This window comes from Amblyomma americanum, chromosome 8 (assembly GCF_052857255.1).
Source record: "Amblyomma americanum isolate KBUSLIRL-KWMA chromosome 8, ASM5285725v1, whole genome shotgun sequence".
Classification (NCBI taxonomy): Eukaryota; Metazoa; Arthropoda; class Arachnida; order Ixodida; family Ixodidae; genus Amblyomma; species Amblyomma americanum.
Window position 1 is genome coordinate 29,275,917 of NC_135504.1, and position 25,168 is coordinate 29,301,084.

Here is a 25,168-nt window from a genome sequence, read left to right on the forward strand (position 1 = left end):
TTCCTTCCTTTTTACTATTATTTTTAATAAAACCACTACCACCACCAGTGTCGCCTCACATGTGGGCAGTAAAACACATTCCTTACTCCGAGACTTAACCACGCTAGCACGTGGGAATAAAATGAATTAAACGGATGCATTAAGAAATACATAAAGGCATAAATAAAAGCCAGAAATGTTGACAAATCGCTACAGTTTTTTTATTTGCCGCATTCCGGTCGCTCAGTCATGTTGATCTCTGAGCTGAAACCACGGACTTGCACAAAATGGGAAATGAATGCTAACAGCGCTCGTAACTTTTTCTCACTTTGTACGTCCGTGACCATGGTATGCGCCTCTGTATTTTGCGAACTATACCCTCTCAGCAAAGTAGCTTCTAGGAATAATTGGGTTTCGAAGCGGAGTCAAACTCCACTTGTTGTCTTCGACTTCCACAGCGCGCGTGTTCGAGACGCGCCGGGACCTTGGGTTCCCATAAGGAGCAGTGGTAGAGCGTTATCGTACGGCAATTCTCTTTGGTTCCATACAGTTCTTTTTTTCTTTATGCGTTCTTGGAGGCAGAAGCGCCGGCACGCGCATGACGTCTCCAAGCGTAGCCAATGACGGCGGAACACGGGCAGCTCGTGGCGTCGAATATGAGCCAATCGCAGAGCGGAAAAGGCCACTATAAAGGAGAAACAGCGCAGCCATTTTGCCTTTCTCTAGGGGCTCGACAGGCAGTCAAGACGTCCGTTCCGGTGATTGCCATTTGTGTTTGTGGCCTGCTATCTAAATGGGGAAAGGAAAGCGCAAAGACAAGAAAAACGACTCAGCTGCTGGACCTCCAGGTGCGTAGCGAATTTCCTTTCGGTTCTGTGGCCTCCGCCGCAGTCTCGTTTCGGTGCTCGATCCCTTTGTTCATCTGGCGTCACTTGCTGGTCGCTTTAGGCCTAACCTCGTGGGCTAGGATGATTGTGTTCTAAAGCATTAAATTTTTGCGAGAAAGCTCAACGAAATGCACGAGCTTCGTTATCCGTTTGTTCTCGCTATTATGCACCATCGTTTTTATGTGAGCGTGACTGACCGCGACTTGAGGGAAAAAAAATACCTGGTTCGGTTGAGCCCAAGCGACCTCGGCAGCCTTCTAATCGCGTTAAGGTTGGTTCACGTGCAAGCGACTGAGCGAGCAGAGCGATAGAGCGGCGCGTTGCATCGAAGAATTTACACATTTATTGAACCTCTTCGCTCTGGCCGTTCGACGCGCCGCGACGTCTCGAAACGGCTTTGTGCGCCGCGGCTGCAGAAATCGCTGGCGTTTTCCCTTGTATGTGAAGTGGCCCTTGGACTGCGTACGTCGCTCGAACTTCGGGCTCGCGCGACCCTTTGCGCGTCTCCGTCCTTGTGCTTCGTACATTGTCGCCATATGCAACGCCGGTATTGGGCGCGCTGCCCTCAGGCTGCGAAGAGCCTTGCTTTGTTCGAACAAAGCCCGCACGCTTAGTGAAATTGCAACGCCTTCAGCTTGCTCAAGCTCCAACCTGCGTTGTGGACAATGCACTCTTTCGATATCATTAATATTAGTCTCTCTTGTTAGCACAAGCAACGTTTTGCATTAATGCTGCTGTCTCGGGAATACTTGATGTACGGTAGCATTGCTATACGATAGTATGTATGCGAAATGAACAAAATTATCAAATTCCAGGGATGCTACGAACGTCAGTGCTAACAGGTTATGTGAAGTACCTAACTGAAACGCTTAACCCAATACAAAGGATCGCGTCGCTTCGGATCACGTCGTTTTTTTTTCTGAGAGGACCTATAAAAAAGGGGTCCAGCCGAGCCGCGCATTTGTGACCGGCGGCGCGTTCCTGCCGTGAATGCCTTGCCGAACGTTCGCCTTGCGCACGCGCACTGTTCGTCTCGACGCTCCTCGAGCACGCGCTGCTGCACGCGTCGCCCGTGCGCCTGTGTGTTCCGGCCATGCTGCTGACCTGACACGGGGCGGGTGCTGTGGAACGCTCTTCCACTTGGTCAGTGCCTTGATCCACGGCACGTTTCCGAGCGCTGCTGTCTCGTTTTAGCCCGTTCTTCTTGGTGCACAGCAATCCCTCTGCAGCTCCGCACAACAATCTCTTCAGCGCATTTACGATTCCTTTATGGTTTATTTGGGTTTAACGTCATAAAGCGACTTAGGCTATGAGGGACGCCGTAGTGAAGGGCTCCGGAAATTTCGACCACCTGGGGTTCTTTAACGTGCGCTGACATCGCACAGAACACAGGCCTCTGAATTTCGCCTCCATCGAAATTCGACCTCCGCGGCCGAGATTGAACCCGCGTCTTTCGGGCATCGTGTTTCAGCGTCCTTACTCTGTTTCCACCGCATTTTTGGCATGGGCTATCCGCATTACCCGCCGCGGTGGCTAAGTAGTTAGTGCGCTCGGCTACTCTTCCGGGGAACCCGGGTTCGAACACGACCGCGGCGGCCACGTTTCGATGGAGGCGAAACGCAAAGGCGAGTGTTCTGCGCAATGTGAGTGCACGTTAAAGATCCCCAGGTGGTGGTGGTGGTGGTGGTAGTGGTTTTATTAAAAATAATAGTAAAAAGGAAGGAAAAGATTTTTGCTAGCCCCGGCATCTGCCATCGATACTGAAGCACCTGAGCTGGGGCAGCGGAAATAAAGGACAGCAGGCAGAATGGAGAAATGAAATGAAAGAGGTGAGGGGACAGGAGTAGAGGACAGGGGGAGACGTAATATGTACAAACTATTTACACAATAAGTAATGTGTCCAGGTTGTGCGCGTGATCCCCAGGTGGTCGAAATTATTCCGCAGCCCTCCACTACGGCACCTCTTTCTTCATTTCTTCTTTCACACCCTCCTTTATCCCTTCCTTTCCGGCATGGTTCAGGTGTAAACCGAGATATGCGAGATTTTTACTTCGTCATTTTCTTTCCTCAAAAATCAATTTTTTATTTTCAGCAAATGTCTCTTTCTCCGGATTGTGATCCCTATTTATCGCGACAGCGTGTCTTTTGTTTCAAGGTTAGAGTGTGCAACCTATGGGGCTGACGGGTTTAATCAAGCCGGATTAACAGCTTGGCGTCCCGCTGTGTGGCGCGATGAGTGGCACGGTATTGCTGTTGTTGTTTCGACTGAGGGAATAATGAAAAGTTAACAGGCCCGCCCACTGGTTCCAGCTGATCCACAGTCGCTGCCACGTACAGATAATCGCTGCCGCGGGCAGACAGTAGGAGAGTTAAAAGAGATATGAGAGGAAAGATGGGAAGAAAGGACGCGCGTCTCAACAGCCGCGTCATCTGAAGCGATGACGACGGTTTAGCAACAGGTACCCCCGGTGGCAAGCAGCCCTCGCCACATATGCGAGAGCCCCTACATCATTGCTCATTAGGGCCAGGCAGCCACTTCATCGTCCCCTTCCCGTGAAGCGAAGGCTTTACTACTACCCTGCGTAGCTGCTTCGCTGTGTACGAGAGTTTGACCTTGAACCGAGGAGAAACCACGTGACAGCTATGACGTCAGTCAGCCGCCACCGCCGCGTTCATTGTGATCATTGGCATTGGCGCTGACGATGTTCTGGACTGCGTCGATTTTGAGGAAAAAAAAGGAATTGGAGAAGTGAGTTTCCCGCCACCAGCATGTGCTGACATTCTTCGTGACAGCAAGCGTTATCCGCGGCAAGAAACGTGTATTCTTTACGGCCGATATATAAATGAAAAAAAAAATTGAAGGCCGATTGCGACAGACGGTAATCCGAAAGTTGAGCGCAGCTCTTCGCATGCCGCCTGCTACCGCTTGGCAGGTGTCGTGTTATGTTGCTAGCCACCCTCCGGAATCGTCCCGTAGCAGCTGCCTTCCGGCTGTCCATTCCTCTCGCGATGGCAGGTGGCGCTTCGCTCTGCTGCTCCCTGCCAACACGACACCTGTCACACTGAGTAACACGTCACCTGTCGGCTAGCATGTTACACCGGCTACGACGCGGAACTCAATAACGGGCGAGCTGCGCTCTAATATGAATGAAATGAAAGAAGTCACTGCCGTTGAACACGAAGCGAAAAGCTTCACCACGTTTGGTAAAGGAGTCGTCCCATAGGCCGGAGAATAGCCTTGAACGACCTTCAGCCCAACCACTTTAGCCGTGCATGACCGTACGTGGTACAGATACGGGTCGAACTCTTGACCCCTGACCTTGACCCATGACCTTTAGTTGACATCTGATCTTTGGCCTTTGACATTAGGTGAGATTTGGGTTCACCTTTGAGCTTAAAAACATTCGATGGGGGTCTAAGCCCCAGTAATAGTGCGTCTAAGCCACCTGGGCGTGTGGGTATATGCTATAGAACGGCTGTCCATGCAGGCGCTGCCATGGACGAGCCTGAGACACTCATCAAGCGTCCTTGCTTTACGCTGTATTCCAGGGTTAGCCAAGTTAAATTGAAAATTGTTTTTTTTCTTCTCAAATAGCGAACTATAGGGAAAGCTTGCGCGTGTGTCGCAAATTTATTGAATACGGCGGGGCTTATCGATTCTTTGTTGCTGTGGGGGAGGGCTGATCCCGTTTGTGTGAAAATTAAGACCATGTGCGCCAGCTAGGGCCGAGCACTCAGTTCTTCAGTGCAAAGGGTTTACGACGCTGTTTGGGGTCGCTGCGGGTTTGGTCGGGTTTAGTCACGGTGCATGCCACTATCGGCTTGCACAGCTGTCTGAGTTGGGACGGCTGTTGCGACATATGCTCTCGACCACTCTACACTGCATTCTCGGTCACTGACCATGTCAAATATGTTAATTGCAGTCAGCTGCGCACTTTAACATGATCAGTAAACCGAAGACTGATTCTGCTGACCTCTGTGCTGACCTGACCAGACGGCTTTCGATCAAACCATCGACTAAGTACTCTATACCAGCTGTCTTTTCCCGTTGAGCAGACGAGGGAAGGGACAAGAGGTGCTCGTTATGACATGACGGAAGCCAACAGTCACCGAAACCAAGAAACTTAGGGGATGCTTTCTTAAATAATTTGTGGTGTTCATCAGTGGAGGCTTAATAGGGCAATGACTTTTTAGTCTCTTTGCGACTTTAAACCACCATAAAGAAGCGAACCTTTTTAAAGATAATTCATTAGAAAGCAGAAGAAAAGCAACCACATGCCGCCGGTGGGATCCGAAACTCACGACCTCTGAATTTCGCGTCCGGTGCTCTACCAACGGAGCTCCGGCGACGGCTGTCCAGTCTTCTGCTTTCGGCAGTGTATATATGCGTGTCGTAACGATCGCTATGATCGCAAACGCAGCCGATATACAGAGCCGACGTTAAATATGCATTTTCGGCTCGCAGCGGTGCCTTCGGCCAGCGGTGGCAACCAAGCCACCAATCCTGCTCCGTCGCCCGCCGGTCCCTCGCGGGTTTCGTTCGCGCAAGCACTCCAGCAGGGCGCCGCGGCAAGCCCGCAGCCGTGCGCCGTCAGCGGCGGCCCGACCACGGCCGCGGAGCCCAGCGCTCAGCCCAGCGCCTCCCGTCCCAGCAACGGGGCCGCCGCCGCCTCGGGTTCCGCCAACGTAGCTGCCAGCAACCCCCGGCCTGCATCCGCAGCAGCCGCCGTGAGTGGCAGTCAGCCGGCAGCAGCTGCCCTACCACCGTCGCCACCATGCACGCCGCCCGTTGCGGTGACACAGCAAACCTCCGAAGCTGGCGACCAGGCCACTCCGGGTGACGATGTCAGGATCAAGGTGCGTACTGTTTCACGGAAAGGGCTTCATCTTGAGGCATGCCATGTAGCTCGTTTAACCTCGTTATAACGAAGCTGAGAGTTCGTTCCCGGCTTTTGCTTTGTTATATGCAGTGTTGAAGGAGCTCCCGAGGGGAATCGTAATTCCTTCGTTATATCCATTATATCGTTATAAACCATGCTGTGCAGCTAGTTATGCCAGCGGTCCAAATAGAGTTGAACCTCTTTACAACGAAGTTGAAGGTTTCCGGCAATTACTTCGTTATAACTGTAGCTTCGTTATAGTCCCTGTTGGTCGAGCTTCCACGTGCAATCATAATTTCTTCGTTATATTAGTTTCGTTATAAACCGCTTCGTTTATAAGTTTATAAGTTATAAGTTAGGTTATATGTTATAAGTTTGCGACGTAACAACCGCATATAAATGTGTGGTTTGAATCCGACCGCGCTGCTTCATTTCGGTGGAGGCGAAGCGCAAAGGCACCCATGTGCGGTGCGATGTCAGTGTACATTAAAGCTCCCCAGGTGACTGAAATTATTCCGGAGCCCTCCACTACAGCACCTCTTTCTTCCTTTCCTCTTTCACGCCCTCCTTTTTCTCTTCCCTTATGGCGCGTTTCATGTGTCCGCCAATATGTGAGAAAGATACAGCAGCATTTCCTTTCCCTGAAAATCAATTTTCAATGTTCACAGTTTCTTCTGTGAGGTTCAGGGCCTCAGTCATGGCCTGGATAAAGGTTGGCTCAAGCAATTGGTGCGTCGTCAGGTTTAGCCTTTGGGTTCAGTACATATACGCCGGCGGCCGAGTGTTGTGTTGCCAGCGTATGAAATATTTGTTTATAAAGCGAAAGCTTTACTGGCCGCAGGTTGCGCAGTTTCGCATGATTCCTGGACAGCCGTGCTGCGCATGCACGAGGAGCAGTGATGACACACGGCCCATTTTTCTCTCTCGCTCTCTACCCACTACTGCGCATGCGCCACTGGTAGCACCGAGCCACAAGTGTTCCGCCGCTGCGCACCGCCACGCCTTTCCTCAAAATCCAACTTTCAATTTTGTTTTCGCGTTCCTCTTTGCCTCCCTCCTTTATGCCTTCCTTGTCGGCGCGGTTAGAGTGTCCGCCGAGATATGCGAGATGATTACTGTGCCATTTCCTTCCCTCGAAAAGTAAACATAACAAGTGAGCCGACGGCGTTCATAGTTCATTGGCGTTGACAACTTGGCAAAGACCGTTTTTTCACGAATGTAAAGGCGCACAACCGACTCTGTGGGTCAGTGGAGAGCTCAATATCGCTTTCGCTTTGTATATTCTGGATTAGCTGGGCTGATCCAACCCGCCGCGGTGGCTCAGTGGTTAGAGCGCTCGGCTACTGATCCGGAGATCCCGAGTTCGAACCCAACCGCGACGGCTGCGTTTTTATGGAGTCAACACGCTAAGGCTCCCGTGTGCTGTGCGATGTCAGTGCAGGTTAAAGGTACCCTGGTGTTATTAATTAATTGGTTTTGGGGGAAAGGAAATGGCGCAGTATCTGTCTCATATATCTTTGGACACCTGAACCACGCCGTAAGGGAAGGGACCAAGGAGGGAGTGAAAGAAGAAAGGAAGAAGAGGTGCCGTAGTGGAGGGCTCCGGAATAATTTCGACCACCTGGGGATCTTTAACGTGCATTGACATCGCACAGCACACGGGCGCCTTAGCGTTTTTCCTCCGTAAAAACGCAGCCGCCGCGGCCGGGTTCGAACCCGGGAACTCCGGATCAGTAGTCGAGCGCCCTAACCACTGAGCCACCGGGGCGGGTGTACCCTGGTGGTCGAGATTATTCCGGAGCGCTCGACTACATCACCTCTTTCTTCCTTGCTTCTTTCGCTCCCCCCTTTATCTCTTCCATTACGGCGCGGTTCAGGTGTCCAACGATATGTGAGACATACTGCGCATTCTTTCCCCATCCACATTAATTTTTTCCGGGGGTGGGGGGGGGAGGAAATGGCGCAGTACCTGTCTCACATATCGGTGGATATCCGTAATCCGTCATAAGGGAAGGGACAAAGGGGGGGTGAAAGAAGAAGTGAAGTAGTGCCGTAGTGGAGGGCTACGGGACAATTTTGACCGCCTGGGGATTTTTAACGTGTACTGGAAACGAACAGCAAACGGGCGCCTTAGCGTATTCTCTCTCCAAAGAACCGCAGCCGGTGCGGTCGGGTTCGAACCTGGGAAACCGGATCAGCAGCCGAGCGTTCTAACCAGTGAGCCATCGCGGTGAGTGTATTGTCTTTTTCAGTCACTCGTTAAATAAGCTTTTACTCCAAGCTAAATGAGCCATCGTCGAGTCCAAACATCCACTCTGGCAAACTGATGTTTCCTTGGGCCGTAGCTGTTTATTCTTATAAATTATGCTTCTGCACATTCTGTTTTCAAAGAAAGAGTCCCGTATGTTGCTCATCTTTCGCTGTTAATGAGCGGCTGGCGCGTCCTTCCGACCTCCACGAATGCCGAAATTTCCACGGTAGTTCCTTTTGCCGAGCTTCGCCGCCGGGCGCCGGTTTTGTTTCATGAGGATTAAATTTTTCTAATTTTGTCGCCCCAGTCGCGACGAGTGTGTGAGTGAGTGAATAAACTTTAGTGCTGTAATAAAGGAGTCTTGCTGCTTGCTCGAAGATTGCCGATGTCTTCCAGGTTGAGCGTGGTTGGCGCTCCTAGTCCAAGGCACCACTGTACCTGGCCATCCGGCATGCGTGGCTCACTAGGTCTCTTAGGACCTTGAGCTGGCTGCTGGTTAGCCGGTTCCCACTGCTCCACACTTCGCTCTTTATTACCTCGGAAAGCTACATTGTGTATGCATTCCCGTGTGATATGATACAGCGTGGGGGTTGCCCCGCACCACGGACATGCATCCCTATACTGCTCCGGATACATCTTATGTAGAATGTGAAGGTTGTGGAAGGCTCCTGTTTGGAGTCTTCTCCAACATGTCGCTTCATGTTGTGTTAGCAGAGGATGTGGCGGGGGTATTTGCGTCTTCTGCCTTTGATGAGGTTGAGGATAGCTGCGTACGTGAGCTCTACCGTCATCTCCGGGCCGTCCGAGGCATTTGACGCACCAGCTCGGATAGTCAGCTCGCGAGCTAGCTTGTCCGCCTTCAGATTGCTTTCGATTCCGGCGTGTCCCGGCACCCAGTAGATCCTATGTTGATCTTTTCGTTGGTTCGCTGCGTTTTCAAGGGAATTCTTAGTGTTTTCTTGTTGATTCTTCCTACCATGTAGCGTCTGCACGCATCTTGGGAATCTGTTGTACTTGTGAGAGATTTGTTGGTGCGATAAGCCTCGGCTGCCGCTAGAGCTACGGCTATCTCCTCTGCTTTAATTATCGTCCCATCTCTCGTGGATGCGCCGCTGATGAGGCAAACCTCCTTTGTGTTGACAACCGATACCGTTTTCTTGATGTTTTGGCTACGAGTCCACGGGTACAGAGTGGCGTTAGTGTAGACTACCTGATCTTGTGTGGCTATCTTCGCCTCTACATATGCAGCTCTTGCCTGTCTTCTGGCTGCGTGTAGATTTGGATCCATATTCCTGGGTATAGGGCTAACCTGGTAGGTTCGACGTATTTCGTCTGGGATGTCTGCCGATCTATCCTCTATGTCGTGGACCCCCTTATAGTTCAACCTCCGTAGGAGCTCCCTCCCTGTTGCCGAGTTCCTTAGCCTTTGTATCTCTGACATGACTTGTGCCCTGCTTAACTCGTCGAACGTGTTTTGCAGCCCCAGTTCTGCCAGCTTGTCGTTCGACGTGTTTCTGGGTAAGCCCAAAGCTGTCTTGTAGGCTCCTTTGATTAGGACCTCTGCCTGATTTTCTTCACTTTTCAGCATGCGGTGATATGGAAGTAAGTTATTCTGCTGATGACTAGGCTGTTCACCAGGTTCAGCCTGTCGCCTTCTTTGCTCAGAAATAGGGAAGATTTCTGTGGGAGACATTGTACTGTGACGTCACCAGCTGCATGCCCCTCGATATTTTCTTTGAGTTTGCTCAAGAAAAAAAAATAAGACCTCTGTCTATGGTCACTTCACACAAACAGTGGTCGGTCGCTTATGGTCTCCAGTTTATTCAGTCAACGCGCCGAGAGGTTCTGTGACAGTATGCATGACGACAAGCTTCTGTCTCGATGTCACACTTTAAGGGAAACCCAGTTTTAGTTTCGGCGTTCTTTGTTTTTGCTGTTTTAAAGGGCTTCTACTGAGGATTTTGAAAAACGGTTTCTGAGGCGCAGAGAAAGGACTTAAGAAATGTGATGCGTAGTGGAACATAATGCCACGTCTAAAAACATTCAAAACCGCCCACAGTTGAACTTTGAGTGGTTTATAATGCTTGCAAGAAATGCTTCTACAGCTCTTGCGCCACCATGTCCTTGGTTCCCTGAATAAATAAGTTAAGGCAGGGAAAAAACTAGTAATTACTGTCTCGATTTTGATGAACACACCCACCACGCAGTGCGGTTCCTTGATTTTGCAATCGTCCCGATCGTCCATGTCATATGTGCGCAAGATAGCACAGGGATCTGAAATATATTCTGAGGAAAGTACAGGGTCGGTCAAAAGTTCCCAGGCCACAGGGACTGTTTTTGAGCTGTATAATTAGGCAGACATGACACCCTCAAATACTCAAAATATCCATTGAGGGCGGAAGAGGCTTTTGTTCTCTGCGAACCTTGATAGCTTTATTCGCGTCTTAAATGCCATGATATACTGCTCAAAAGAAGCAAGCCCTGTGGCCCGGAGACTTTTGACCAGCCGTGTATATAACCTAGCTCAACCACTATGTTCTCTCGTCATAAACACCTGAACCATATATTTCTACATTGAGCACAGAAGCCACAATCTCGAGCGAAGGTTGGCGAGCTCTTTTCAGCGACTGTTTCACGCACGCGCATTTCTACGCCTCGCGCTGCTGCGTATTTTTTTTTTCAGATTTGTCTGTCGGTTAGAGTTAAACTTTCCTCTGCCCTCCTACCGATGGGAACGTCTTTTAGCAGTACGAAGAGTACTTCAGGTCTTCGTCCGGCGACACGTTGCCGGTTGGGGCAGCAATTCCAACTTCTTAAAGCAAAACTTATTTATTAAAGACGTGATTGAAATACAAGGTGGTGATGACAAGGCAGTTTAAAAAAAAGGCTGGTAAAGAAAGGCTATTTAAAAAAGGCTGTTAAAAACGGCCGAGCTTGAGACTCGGCGCGCTCGTCTAAGTCGTCGTTTCCCGCGGGTTTTAACCCCTTCGATAATTGGGCGGAGCTTGAGTAATCTAGCTCTCGCCCAATTTGGACCAATAGCAAAGCAATTGCATCGTATGTACTAGTGGGCGGAGCCCAGGGCCCGTCCCAGGCATGATCGCTCCTGGTAGCAGGTGCGGGGGGGGGGCATTGTCCCCGTGGGCTGTCGCGAGCACAGTGGAATGCGCCGCTCGCTGCATGCGCATACGATGCACCGGTTGCCACGCGTCGGGACAGAAAGGATTAGTGCCGCCTTTCACCCTAAGCGCGGGCGTGACGCCTCGACGTACATTCCTCGATTCCCGCCCCAGGCATGACCGCTCCTGGTAACAGGTGGGGGGGGGAGGGCAACGGCCCCGTGGGCTTCCACTTAACACCTCCCCACCAAGAATGTTGGGGGGACACTTGTTGTACAAACAACATACCGAAGCCCACAATAGCACAAAGCATCCGGCCTTCAACAACATACAAAACGCGCGAAAGCACAAGTACCAGCACAAAAAAAAAACACAAACCAAGGAGGGGCACTTCACATCCTACTTATGGCAATAGCGAAAAGAGTAGGTTCACAAGGATATCTTGTTGCATGCATCTACACTCAGATTTACATATTTTTCTCTTTGCGAGCAAATAACAGTCTAAACTCATCACACAAGGAGTACATCATTAATGCTCTTCAGATGTCAGTCCACAAGCACTCACAGACACACACTCAGGTTGGGCCACCGTCCCGTACGTTCCTTGGCCCGCGATGTCCGATCCATCTACCTAGCACAGGCGGCTCCCTGATTTGTTCCTGGGTCAGATGCGTGGACTCATGTAGTGTGGATTCAAAGGTGCAACTCCCAGTATGCAATTCCGGAACACCTTTTATATCCCCAAACTCTCCGTCAGACTCAAAAATTACGCCTACGTTGTTTACTCTGGCGTAATACTTTCTCAGTCTATTGGCGTGCACCCATCGCTCAGAACCATCTCTGAACTTGACAACACAGCTATCGGGTCGTCTATATTCTTTAATCGTTGCTGGGCCCGCCCATTTAGGTCGCATCTTGTTCTGCTGGTTCGTATCTAACACGAGGACTTCGTCACCCTCACAGAACCCTTTGGCCCGTGCCCTTAGATTGTATTTCTCCGCATACGCTTTCTGCAGCTGCTTGATTTGGTGATCTACCCTCCCTGCTACTTCAGCCATTTGCTGCCGCAGCTTGATCAGAAACTCTGACGTAGCCTTATTTAGGCCCATAGGTGGTGTCCAGTTCCCTGTCCATGCCTTTTGAAGGATTCTTAGTGGGCCTTGAGGGACGCGCCCATACATACCCTCAGCTCGCGTTACGGATTCGACCGCGGCTCTCGCTGTCATCTTTGCGTCCTGCTGGTGACGACCTAGATCATCACCAGACCCTACATTGGGCCTCTTCTGTGGGCAGTTCCACTGCACATGACCGAATTTACCACAGCCATAGCATTTTGGCGGTTCCCTGTGTTCGTCCTTGGATCGATTTCCTTGGTTCCGTGGCTCGCGCGGCTTTGCCTCATACTTTTTCGGCTCCTCTGCAGCCCCTTGACGGCGCCCACGCCTACTGTCTTCATATTGTTCGGCAAGTTGCGCAAGCTCCTTGGGTTTCAACCACTTATCTGTCTCCTGTTGGAGAATGTACTCGCGCATTTTGTCCGGCATAGTCTGCTTAGCGCGGTCTGCCACCATTAAGGCCCGAACGTCCTCTAATGTTCTCCCTTTCCTACTTTGCAAGTAGTATCCAAGCGTTACGTCCAATTGGGTGACAAACTGACCACAGCTTTCGGCATCTTTTCTACAAGTGTAGAACCTCCGCTTGTATTCTTCAGCAGTCAATCTGAGCTCCGCGAGTACTAGCTCCCGAATTTTCTCGAAACTCATTACCGTGTCGACCGACTGGTTAGCCACGAGTGCCCGAGTTTTTTCATTCAGGAAGGGCATTATAATTGGCCCCGCGATGTCATTCGGGATCTCGCAGGCCCTTATCATATTTTCGGCGCTTTTGAACCACGCAGGAATGAGGTCTTCCGACTGTGGCATTGGCGCGAGGACTGCCCTTAGATCATCCGCGTGCCGACCCAATTTTTCCCTTCTGCTGCCATTTCCCGAGGTGCCCTTACCTCTCTGAATCAGCGTCTGGAGCTGAATTTTTAGCCTAAGAGCTTCAATCTCGAGCTCCTGCTCCCTCAAGCGCGCGCTACCCTGGCTGCTGTCACTCGCCGGGGTGTTAGCTCTCTGCCCATCCATAATCGTCACGTTCTCCGTGTCTTCCCCGTCAGAGTCCGTGTCACTAGCGTTTCGACTTCCCACGCGCAGCCTCTGTGCTCGGGTAGTGACTGACATCGCGTTCCCGGAGAAAACGGGAAAGGGCCCACCTGTGTTCTGCAGACTTCTTGTTCGTGCTGCGCTGGGTCGGTGTCTTTCCGCTGTTCACGTTGAGCTGGTGGCGGAAGGGGTGGGAGTCCCACCGGTGTTCACTGCGGTGCCCGTCACGTCCTCCAGGCCGATGAAGCCGCCAGCCACAGATGCCGCCGAAGTCGCCGCGCTCCGCTCCGTCGGTCCGCTTCCTCGCTGTCAGCGCTGACGTGGAGCCTTGACTCCGAGACCTCGCCTGGACTTTGGTCCCCGGGGCTTCTCCCCAAGATTTTGTGCTCCTTCAATCTTCCGGAAGGTACTGCCTCCAACCGCTCTGCAGGAAGCCGCTCAGACGATCCTGGTCACGGCACCAGTTAAACTTTCCTCTGCCCTCCTACCGATGGGAACGTCTTTTAGCAGTACGAAGAGTACTTCAGGTCTTCGTCCGGCGACACGTTGCCGGTTGGGGCAGGAATTCCAACTTCTTAAAGCAAAACTTATTTATTAAAGACGTGATTGAAATACAAGGTGGTGATGACAAGGCAGTTTAAAGAAAAGGCTGGTAAAGAAAGGCTATTTAAAAAAGGCTGTTAAAAACGGCCGAGCTTGAGACGGCGCGCTCGTCTAAGTCGTCGTTTCCCGCGGGTTTTAACCCCTTCGATAATTGGGCGGAGCTTGAGTAATCTAGCTCTCGCCCAATTTGGACCAATAGCAAAGCAATTGCATCGTATGTACTAGTGGGCGGAGCCCAGGGCCCGCCCCAGGCATGATCGCTCCTGGTAGCAGGTGCGGGGGGGGGCATTGTCCCCGTGGGCTGTCGCGAGCCCAGTGGAATGCGCAGCTCGCTGCATGCGCATACGATGCACCGGTTGCCACGCGTCGGGACAGAAAGGATTAGTGCCGCCTTTCACCCTAAGCGCGGGCGTCACGCCTCGACGTACATTCCTCGATTCCCCCTCGGGCATGACCGCTCCTGGTAACAGGTGCGGGGGGAAGGGGAGGGCAACGGCCCCGTGGGCTTCCACTTAACAGTTAGATTCAAAAGTAAGGCAGCTGCTATGGCCACTGCGAGTAATAAGCGTCTCTTCGGCGGTTCAGGAAGCCCCCCCCCCCCCCCCCCCGACCCCATTCTACAGGGGTGAATTACCGAACTCGTCGGCAGCCGGCGGTGGGGCCGATTGGGTAGGGCTGGCTGAAGAGCGCCAACCTGTGAGCATGAAAAGAGTGATGAAAAGATATAGGAAGTCTCGAATACGCTGAAATTAAGATATTGACTGCAGATAGCTTCGCTTGCACGAAACATTTAAAACATTCTCACTGGAGCATATCAATGATCAAGCGCCGTCCTTTAATGGGCTCGCTACAACGCACGGGGTGCAGGAGGCTTTTTTCATTAAGACTCACCCGAACCGGTCCTGCAGTGTAGTGTAGATCGAAGCCATTCGGTCAAAGTTATGTGACGCTCAACACACGAGACAGTGCGTGCATCCTTAATTGTTCATGCTCTGCTCTAATTGCCACCAATCACGGCGCAGGAGCTCGAGCGAACCCTGCCCTCTCACTTCCCGCGGCGGCCCGCCCACGGCCAGTTGGGCCGGACCATACAACTTCTTGCCAACCACTTCAGCATTGAGATACCGTCTGGCAGCGTCTACCACTATGACGTCGAGATCTCCTCTGAGACTGCCCAGGAGACCAAGGTTCCTGAGCAGAAAAAGTACCGATGTCTCAGCACGAAGATCAACAGGATTGTCATCGAGCTCCTAGTAAAGAAGTACCGGCAAGACCTGGCCAACTGCATCCCGGCTTTCGATGGCCGCAAGAACCTGTACACGCGCCGCCAGCTCAACTTCCGCGAGCGCACATTCACAGTCGACCTCGAGGAAGACCAAAGATCCCAGAAGTTTATAATCAAGATCCAGTACGCGGCCACAGTGAACCTGGACGCCCTGCATGGTGTCTTCCAAAAGCGCGTACAAACTGTGCCGCAGGAAGTCCTCCAGGCCATCGACATCGTCTTGAGGCACAGCCCCTCGATCAACCTTGCACCGGTTGGGCGCTCGTTCTTCAGACCGCCTGGACCCAACGAGCACAATGACCTCGGAGGAGGCCGGGAGGTGTGGTTTGGCTACTACACGAGTGTTCGACCCGCCCAATGGAAGCCCATGCTTAACGTCGACATGTCAGCAACAGCATTCTACGAGTCGCTTCCACTGGTCGACTTCATGTGCAGGTTCTTAAGCGACAGCCGTCGTGTGTTGACGCCCGCGGACTTCCGGTCATTGCGCGAGAACCAGTACGTGCGCCTGAATAGGGAGCTCAAGGGACTCCGTGTCAAAGTGACGCACCTTCCGTACCCGCGCAAGTACAAAGTGGTCAAGATCACGAGAGAACCTGCGAAGGAAATCTATTTTGAATCAGAAGGTAGTCAGATCTCCGTCGCAGACTACTTCCAGAGCCGCTACAGACGCTTGTCGTACCCGAACTTCCCTTGCGTGCAGAGTGGTAGCCCGACGCATCCGGTCTACATTCCTCTGGAGGTGTGCGAGCTGGCCGAAGGCCAGCACTGTCGGAAGAAGCTCGACGAGAGTCAGACCGCCGAGATGATCAAGCGCACGGCCCAGCCGCCAGCCAAGCGCTTCCAGGAGATTCGTCAGTCTATGCGCGACATGGTCAGCAGCTCGGGCAAGTACCTACGAGAGTTCGGCGTCAAGATCAACACTGAACCCACTCAGGTTGTGGGCAGAGTGCTCGACCCGCCATCTCTGGTTTTTGAGAACAACACCATGTGCAAGCCGCGCGACGGTACGTGGGATCTCCGAGGGCAGCGCTTCTACGAGGCGATGTCCATGACAAAGTGGATTGTTCTCAACGTGAGCCGCATCGCGCACAAGGATTCCCTGGAAAACTTCGTCAGGATGCTGATCCGCATCGGCAAAGAACTGGGCATGCGCATTGCGCAGCCGCTTGCGGTCATCACGTTCGACACAAACCGCCAGCCCATGCGGACCGTTCTCACGGAGCAGCGCCAGCAGCACCCGCAGTTGGAGATGGTTGTGGCTGTGATAACAAAAGACACGAACTACGCTGAGATCAAGCAGGTGGCAGAGACTGAGCTGTCCCTGCGCACACAATGCATCTTGGACAACAACGTGGTCCAAAAGTGCAACGCAGCGCTCATCCAAAACCTGTGCCAGAAGATCAACGCCAAGATGGGCGGTATCAACAATAGTCTCCTGATGCAGGAGAAGCCGAAGCTGTTCCATAGGCCCGTGATCGTCATCGGAGCAGACGTGTCGCACCCATCGCCTGGAGACAAGGTCAGGCCATCCATCGCCGCGTGCGTCGGAAGCCTAGACCGTGTACCGTCCAAGTTTCACGCCACCATTCGGGTACAGATTGAAGACTCCGAGGCTAAGGCGCGTGTGGAAATCATCAGAGACCTGAAGGACATGATCAAAGAATTGCTACTGGCTTTCTACCGCGCCACCAGGCACAAGCCCGAGCGGATCGTCTTCTACAGGGACGGAGTGAGCGAGGGGCAGTTCTTGGAAGTCCGTAACCATGAGGTAAGCAACTGCACCTACTACAATACAGTCCCCACTAAACGCTCATCTTGTTAAGACAGTTTTTCCCGCATTCAATGTCACTAGTGTCATTGGATAACCTTTGTCTTTTGAGAAGGGGACTAGCTGTGCATATACGTAACGACACCGAATTGATCTCCACAGGGATATAATTTCAGGACATCCAAGATATTCATTTCTGGAGACGTCTTCTCGGCGTTAGTTGACCTCAGCTCGATCGTTTCTCTTCAAAAGGTGGTAAACATCCAAGACTGAGGCCTCTGGCGCGGCTTTGTACGTATCCGCTCTGCCTCTCACCCTTCTTACACACGGGTGATTATAACTGCTGTGCAGTTGACCGTCCGTTGAACTGAACGACAGCTCGAGGTGTTATACCCGTGCCACACGGTCAAGTTTTATGTCATTAATTACTTAGTAAATCAATTTTTAACGCAATTGGCGCGGTGCCACGCACTCGTATTTAATGACATTAGACAGACTAACTGGCTTTTGCGACCTTCTGAGTTCGCCACAACTCATTCGCCCGAGCACTGTATAGTCTTTTCCCCATTCCGCATACAGGAAAACATTTTTTTTTGTGTGAAGTTACTATCCAGAGGATAATGGTTTATTCAAAAAGAACACTATTTTAACCAGCAATTCATATGTACTGTTATCACTTGAGCTGACACACGAGTTCTACTTTTACACTATTGTCAAGCAAGAACAGTGGCCTATTCTACAAATTAATTTTTATATTATATCTGAATAGCATTGCTGGGATATTGGTCATTAACACAGTTTATATTCAGGGTTTTTTTTACTGCCTTAAAAGGCGGTATCTTCACCGTGATTAAGTATTTATTTACTTATATAGAGATATTTTATGCCTCCGGAGAGGCATTGTGTAATGGGGGATACAGAAGGTAGTGAAAAATAGGTTAGAAATCCAAAAATCATAGTAAATGTACAGCAAAACACACAAAAAAACAGGTGAGTTCAGATAAGATATCGCAATTCATAAAAAGGGATAAAAGTAAAAAAACAACTCTGCGTCAAGTAACAAAAACAGGGGAAATGCAGGAAGAGTTATACAAAAGCCAAAGAAAACATATAAGGTATAAATAAGCAAAGCTGTGCATCCACGGAACCAAAGAGGCAATAGTTTCAAGCTGCTGAAAACGAAGTTAAACGAATCCTGAGTATATAAATGACGTGCTAACCGTTATCAACGAAGTGTTTGGGTAGATGTTTGGAAAAGGTGCCATGATTACCCTGCAGGGCGATGCAGTCCGGAAGATCGTTCCAGAGACGAATGGCACGCGCCATAAATGCCATAAATGCCATACATGCCATAAATGCCATATATGCCATAAATGCGGCATAGCTGTAGTTATTATGTAATCAATGTTATAAGTAGGAGGGACGTTGTAGATGTGCTGGCGGTGAATCAGTGGCATGAACATATTTGTGAAAGATAGATAAAAGGGCAGTCTCGCGATGAATTTGCAAGGGATGCATGGAGCGAAAGTTTGATCTTCAGTTTGGTTGCACTGGACTGGTAACTAATTTTGCGAAATGAGACGACAAGCCCGATTCTGGACAGCTTCCAACTTATTAGATATTTCTGATGAAGTGACCAGATGGATGAAGCGTACTCTAGCTGCGGTGCTACAAAAGTAATGTAGGCTTGTTTATGCACGTGAGGGGTAGTGCATTGCAGGTTACGGCGAAAGAAATCTAGTGACCGGGAAGCATTGGCGAAAGTGGTGGTTGTGTGTTCAGCCCTAAAAAGTTTGGTGAAATATGGACGCCTAGATGCTTATACTGCGTAATCCGAGCCAAAGTATCGTTATTATTGTGGTATGGAAAATTCGAAGTGACTGATTTTCGGCTAAAAGTAATTATCTTACACTTAGAAATGCTTAAAGTCATTAGACACGTTTTACACCAGTCTTTTATGCAATCGAGGTCACTTTAAAGTTCAAGGTGGCCAATAGTAAATTTTATTGGCCAATAATTAATGCAGTCGTCAGCAAATATGTGTATCTAAGATGAGATTGTTGCTGGCCGGTCATTAATGTAAATTAAGAATAGTAATGGACCGAGGAGGCTTCCTTGCGCCACGCCCGATGTAACATCGGAAACAGGAAATTAATAAATGTTAACGGTGAACTGCTGGCGATTAGAAAGAAAACTACGGGCCCATGACAGAGTTAAATAATTTAAGTGCATAAAGCTTAGATATTTGTCGGCAATGTTCTACCCGATAAAATGCTTTGGCAAAGTCCAAAAAGGTGCAAGTGGGCAGTTTTCGTGCGAGTGTTTGTTGCCACTTTTGAAAACCGGTACAACATTTCCTATTTTCCAATCGGTGGAAACCTCACCTGTAGATACTGTCTGCTTAAGGATTTGAAGGAAGATGATGCTGGAGACAGAAATGGCATTTCTTTAGTATTTTGAATTGATTTCATCAACACCAGAAAAAGAGGGTACTTGGTTATTTATCAGGTGTACTAAGCCATACAGTGTAATGTCAACCGGTGCCATGTACGGGTAACCAAAATCAGGTACATACGAGATGTTAGGATTATCTTCTTGGGTGAAAATATATGCGAAAAACGAGTTAAATGCTTTAGGACATTCGGCATCGAAGTAGTTGGTGCTGTGAACGTCATGCATTGATATATCATTACTGACACTGTTCGGACGTATTGTCTTGAAGGACTTGCTTTTATTGTTCTTAAGTAGCGCAGTAAGGGCTTTTTGTCGTCACAAAGGCCAGGACAAAACAGCTTTAGGTTGGTTTTATATTTACCCACGCGCAGGGCGAACATTCGTGCTTTGTATTTTTGTACAACCATTTTTTTCTTATTTGTAATGCGTTGATGCTTTCATGTAAAGCAAGGGTTAGGTTTATGATTTGATAGCGTGATAAGTGGGACATGTTTGGCTACTATTTCGGCGAGCTTGTCTCTAAATTGAACCCACGGTTATCTTCTTCTGACCTATATTGAAAAGTGGGTGTCAGAATATTATCAGAAAACATTCGCATTTCGTCATTTATTGGATTGTAATCTCCTCTGCTTAGTCGCGAATCTGTAATGTCAATAAATCTGTCAATAAAAATTGTCGTTAAATCTGGACGTGTAGCGCCAGCTCCGAAAATAATGGCATAGGCAAACTTAAGGTTACAAATATCTGCGGTTATTTCTAGTGCGCGTGTGGCACGGGTAATAAAAGGAAGCGCCACCTGCTGTTGAGATCTCAGCTCAGTAGAGATACGCAGTTGGACCAGTCTACTGACCCGCTGAGTCGGCCAAGTCGGCGGCATTTCCGGCTGCCACATCTTGCTATCCTGTCTAATATAAGTACAACTACAACTTCCATTATAGTCGAATACAACCCAAGAACCGAGCGGCTTTTCCCCCTGAATGGACTATCTTGCAGCCAATGGCGTAGACCAATTCTCATGAGCCTGCTTGGGTAACCACGTAGGGAGTTGTAGATGAAAGGGGTTAGTCTCCCCCATTACAGGGAAGACTATTGTCACTGTCACGGCGCTCACCGCATTGCCAGCCTTGAGGGTTCGTGATAATAAGCCGAAGCCATTGACTGGAAGGGGGTCCTTTTACGGAGAAAAGCGGCTTCATTCTTGAGTGTATCCAACTATATTCGGATTAGTGTAGCCAGAAAAAAAAATACCGCGAAGTGGCACAAGGAAAACAACGGCTGAGCGGTGAAGCCTGACGTTCCTGTACTGAATTTTCTTAGCTCTGTGTGCTTGTTCACTTTAGGCATACTCAAACACCATGCTTGCACAGAAATTTTAGTTCAGTGAAGTCAACTAGGTAGTCAATGCCCAGAGTTATGTACAAACCGATCACGTGATCCAGAATGTTGACCGCGTGAACTCAATTTAGCGGAGTTTGCCGAATAACTGCAGCCGACTGTTATTCATTTCAGCGTCAGTTGGAAAAGCTGCACTTCCGTTGAACTGAACGATAGCTTAAACGGCTCGTTTAACCAGAGTACAACCGATAATAGCATTGATAAAAAAACGCTGCTCTTCGCCGCACACATTTTGTTAAACGACAATTGTATAAGGTACGACAGCAAAGCTCATGAACGTCCAAATTGTTTGGTTTACATTCTAAACTAGGTAGATCTCGTGATGATTCGAATGGCCTTTCAGCCTTGACCGACATTTTTGTTTCGGCTCTCAAATCTCGCAGGTGAGCGCCATCCGGCTAGCGTGCAAGGAACTGTCTCCCAACGAGACCTACGAGCCAGCGCTGACGTTCATCGTGGTCCAGAAGCGGCATCACACGAGGTTCATGCCCGCCAACGACCGCGACGGCGTGGGCAAGTGTCGCAACGTCCCACCAGGCACGACCGTAGACTCGGTGGTCACGCACCCGCTGGACTTCGACTTCTTCCTCTGCAGCCACTTCGGCATCCAGGTAGGCGTCCTCATCTCAGCCCTTGTTGCGATTGTCAGTGGGAACAAATGGTCGGCGGTGTTTTCGTTTATGAATTTGCGGAGGAAATAGTCCGGGCGCCGGCGTCGCCACAGTCGCGTCGCGTCTTTAGTGCGCTACAAATTCCAGGAGCGCCTGCGGTGTAGGCCTTCCACATCTTGAGGAAACGGAAGCATGGCCTTCAAGATCACCTACGCGCGAGACTGTGACGGAAGCTTTCCGCTTTACGTTGAGGCCACCAGGAGCGCTGTGTGTGACTGTGACGTCATGTTCGACTTTCGGGAAGCGGTACGGAAGTTGCGCATGGGGGCCCTCTAGGGCCAGTGCAGAGTGATGCTGTCATGTGAATGTGGTCATTGGTTTTTATTCTCGAGGTGGCGTCTACTGAGACAATGAATGCATAAGGTTGGGTGAAAAGAGAAGCGCTTGATGTTTAGCTCGAACGTTAAAGCGGGAAGCGGCTTTGAAGTCTCACAAAACGGTCAAAATTGATTTTTTGTTTAAATAGTCGTGTCGTCTTGTATGCCTCGTTTTTTATGCTGTCCCGATGTCGGGACAGCGACATAGATGACGATGACCGACCAATGCACCGATGACAGCCAGCCAGGAAATAATAGCTATTCACTGTATTTAGTGGCGCGAGGGCATCTAAGGGCAGATAAAGCCAGAAACATGTTGTGCATGCCGCATTAGGAGCAGGGCAAGCGCATGTTGTGCTCATGGGCTCTGCTGGTTTTTGTATATTGCGTTTAAACACTGTCCTTTGCACGTAATGGCGCATTTAAACCGCAAACACCACGCCACATCACATCGCACCACAAGCAGGACCACACCGCACCACCACATACCAGGACACGACGCGACACAACATGACACGGCCCTTGGAATTCTCGCATGTGAATAAATGTACCACTCGGCGCTCCCGCAGGGCACCAGCCGGCCGGCCCACTACTATATCGTGTGGGATGACTCCAAGTTCAGCGCGGACGACCTGCAGAAGGTCAGCTTCTACCTGTGCCACACATACTCCCGGTGTGCAAGGAGCGTGAGCATCCCGGCCCCTGTGTACTACGCGCACCTGGCCGCCTTCCGCGCCAAACAGCACATCGCCAGCAAGCTGGAGACGTCTGGTGTTGTCAGGGAGCCGCCTGAGGGCGGCGGAGACGCAGGGTTGACCACTGCCCAATACGTGGAGGCCGTCAAGGTGCTGCAGGAACTGCAGGCCTCCATGTACTTCGTGTAATGGAGGAGGTTCTCCGCTGCCCCTGCATTCCGGTTACGGTGGGCCTGGAGGCGTACCACTGACGTCATACCCAACAGTTCTGAAAAAAGCCTCTTCCAAAGGGAAAGCGTTTGAGGGCCTTTGCAGGGAGGGTGTTACATGCGTTATAGGGAGGGTATTATGAGCGCATTGTTCCTCATATATTGTAAGATTCTACTACAACGATCAATATATCCCCAACCTCCCGCCTGCAGGCTTGCATTTTTTTGTTATTAACGTTTTTGCTACAGTCTAAAGCGTTCCTCATTGGTTTTCTATTACAGTCATAACTGCTCCATGCGAGTGATGGAAACAATGTAAAAGGAAGGTTTTTCCAGATATCGGAAGAATGGACCTTAAACATTTCTATACCAGTATCTTAGTTTCACAATTTTCAAAATATTTGTCCAAGAATGTTGGAGATCTGCGCAACACGTAGAGGACAAGATATACGTTTCACGCAGTGGACATCTTCTCTCGTCCCTCTTGGCGTTGCACTGTCGTGTGTTCAAGGCGCAGATGAAGCGGTATGCATGGGATGGACGATAAAGATCGCCGTTTCACGAATGCCGTATAGGAACATTTTTTAATGCGTTTTGTTGTAATGAGAGACGACTTAACTGTCAAGTGCTGCTCCGCCCACACTCAGGGCCGCTGCTTGGAATTCCTCCTCGAAGAAAAAAAATTGTCGGTTGTAAATTGTTTTTGTGTTACCTAAACAAGAAGTTTACCACCAGACGAAATTAAAAACTAGAGAATTTGATCCAAATTCTGTGACCGAAATTTAAGGTTGTTCAATTATGGTTCATTCTAAGCTACACATCACAGAGGCGCCACTGAACAGGGACATGAACACACAGCGCCTGCCCTGTGTTGTTTCACTTTCACGTGCTTGTTTAATTGCGATTAGTTCATCTGTGCATCTTCTATGAGCGCACAACCAATATTTTGCGTAAAATGTAAATGCGCCTAATATGCTTTTTTTGTTTGTCTAGTCCTGACAAAATGGTATTGACCACTGTCCGGCGATATTTTCTTTCTTTTCTCGCTGCCTGGTCCCCGGCTTGCTATGCTCATATATGCTGCTGTATATAGGGAAAGCAGAGAAGAACCTGAACTAAATTTAACTGGATTTGTGCTGCTTGACAGCACTTCGTAGCTGCACAAAAATGCAATCCAGCTTAGTAAACTGTAGCCTTCGCGGCGTTCAACTGCATAGCCGTCAGATAGTTGTCAAGCCCTGCGGGTGTCCCTTTGCGATAGAGAGAGGGGAAGCCCTTTAATTTAAACCATAGATTTTAGATGGCATTCTACACTCTAAACACAAATAAATGCCTATATGGGAGTAAAAAAGAGAGTATGCTGCCCTAGCTATAGCGCACAGGACAGATTACTCTCCTTTCTTACTCCCTTTTTAATCCTTTCTGTTTACAGTATACTTTGCATGGGGAATGGAATTGTGGCGTCAAAGTCGCAAAGAGAGAAGCGCGGAAAATGTCTCTATAGAAGTAAAAGAATTAGTAAAAGCATTAAATATGATCAAGTCATAAATGGGCAGTTAATTTGGGCTGAGGAGCATGGACAAGTAACGCTACAAGATATTAAATGGTGAAGCGCAGTATAACCTATAAAGGTGCTGACAGTGTTTACTGCATGAATAGTGCATTATGGTGAGACTTCAATTCATAGCGGTGAGTTGTTTTCTATTTGCCTATTTAGACGACATTGGCATTTTCGAGCGGAAGCATGGATGTCGGAGGCCTTTCTGTGAGATCCCTGTATGTTTCACTTGTCTCCGTTTTGCAGCACTCTCTATAGGCACCAATGTGATGAATATAGAGATCAAAAGCAGTTCCTTGCGATCTGAAACAAACGCAAACAATCGGAAAATATGAAAAAGGTCATTATTTTCTTGCAAAAAATGCATGATCAGTATGTTTCAATTGTAGCTCCGCGAACATGGCATGAGCAGTTATTAATAGGTGGTGTTCGTTGTAAGAGGCTCGGGCTGCCTTTGATTCAAATTCGACGGAACAATTTCCAGGTTAGCGTAAGTCAGCCAAGCCGTCACTAATCGCACCTTTTCTTTTCTTGCAGGCCCCCTAGGCGAAGGATTTCTTTGGTTTTGTTGTTTCATGGGCTGTACGAAGAGTGCGGGCGCCAACGTTGTTGGTTGTTTGTGTGCCTTGAAATATATTAAGTTGTAATAAAAAAAAATTGGCCAAAAAAGTTTACCGTTACATGAGGTTTCCTTGTCTTGCAGTCACTGGCGCTTGCATTGGTCATGCGTTGGCCGACGTCCGTCTGTTCTACTACAACACATGCTAAAAAGTGAAAGGGTTTTGAGACGTAGTTAAACCGAGTAGACGTGCGAAAGCATGTGCTATGCTTGGTTGGCTCATGGCTTTGCTTTCCTGTATGGGTTTTGCTTTGCTGTGATATTGGACTCAGGTTAAGCTCTGATCGAGGTTAAGCTGATCTGATCTGTTCGCGCCGCAGATGGAAGT

General features: G+C 49.6%; 1 protein-coding gene across 1 annotated transcript; it reads left to right on the top strand.

Annotated features, from left to right (window-relative positions):
- Positions 1 to 703: 703 nt before the first annotated feature.
- LOC144102258 (protein argonaute-2-like) lies at positions 704 to 24,847 on the top strand. The gene is made up of 6 exons (XM_077635562.1): positions 704 to 827; positions 5,332 to 5,723; positions 14,889 to 16,922; positions 21,155 to 21,382; positions 22,329 to 22,681; positions 24,759 to 24,847. Exons 1-5 carry the CDS (start codon positions 773 to 775, stop codon positions 22,641 to 22,643), a joined length of 3,024 nt encoding a protein of 1,007 aa, XP_077491688.1. The 5' UTR covers positions 704 to 772; the 3' UTR covers positions 22,644 to 22,681; positions 24,759 to 24,847.
- Positions 24,848 to 25,168: the final 321 nt, after the last annotated feature.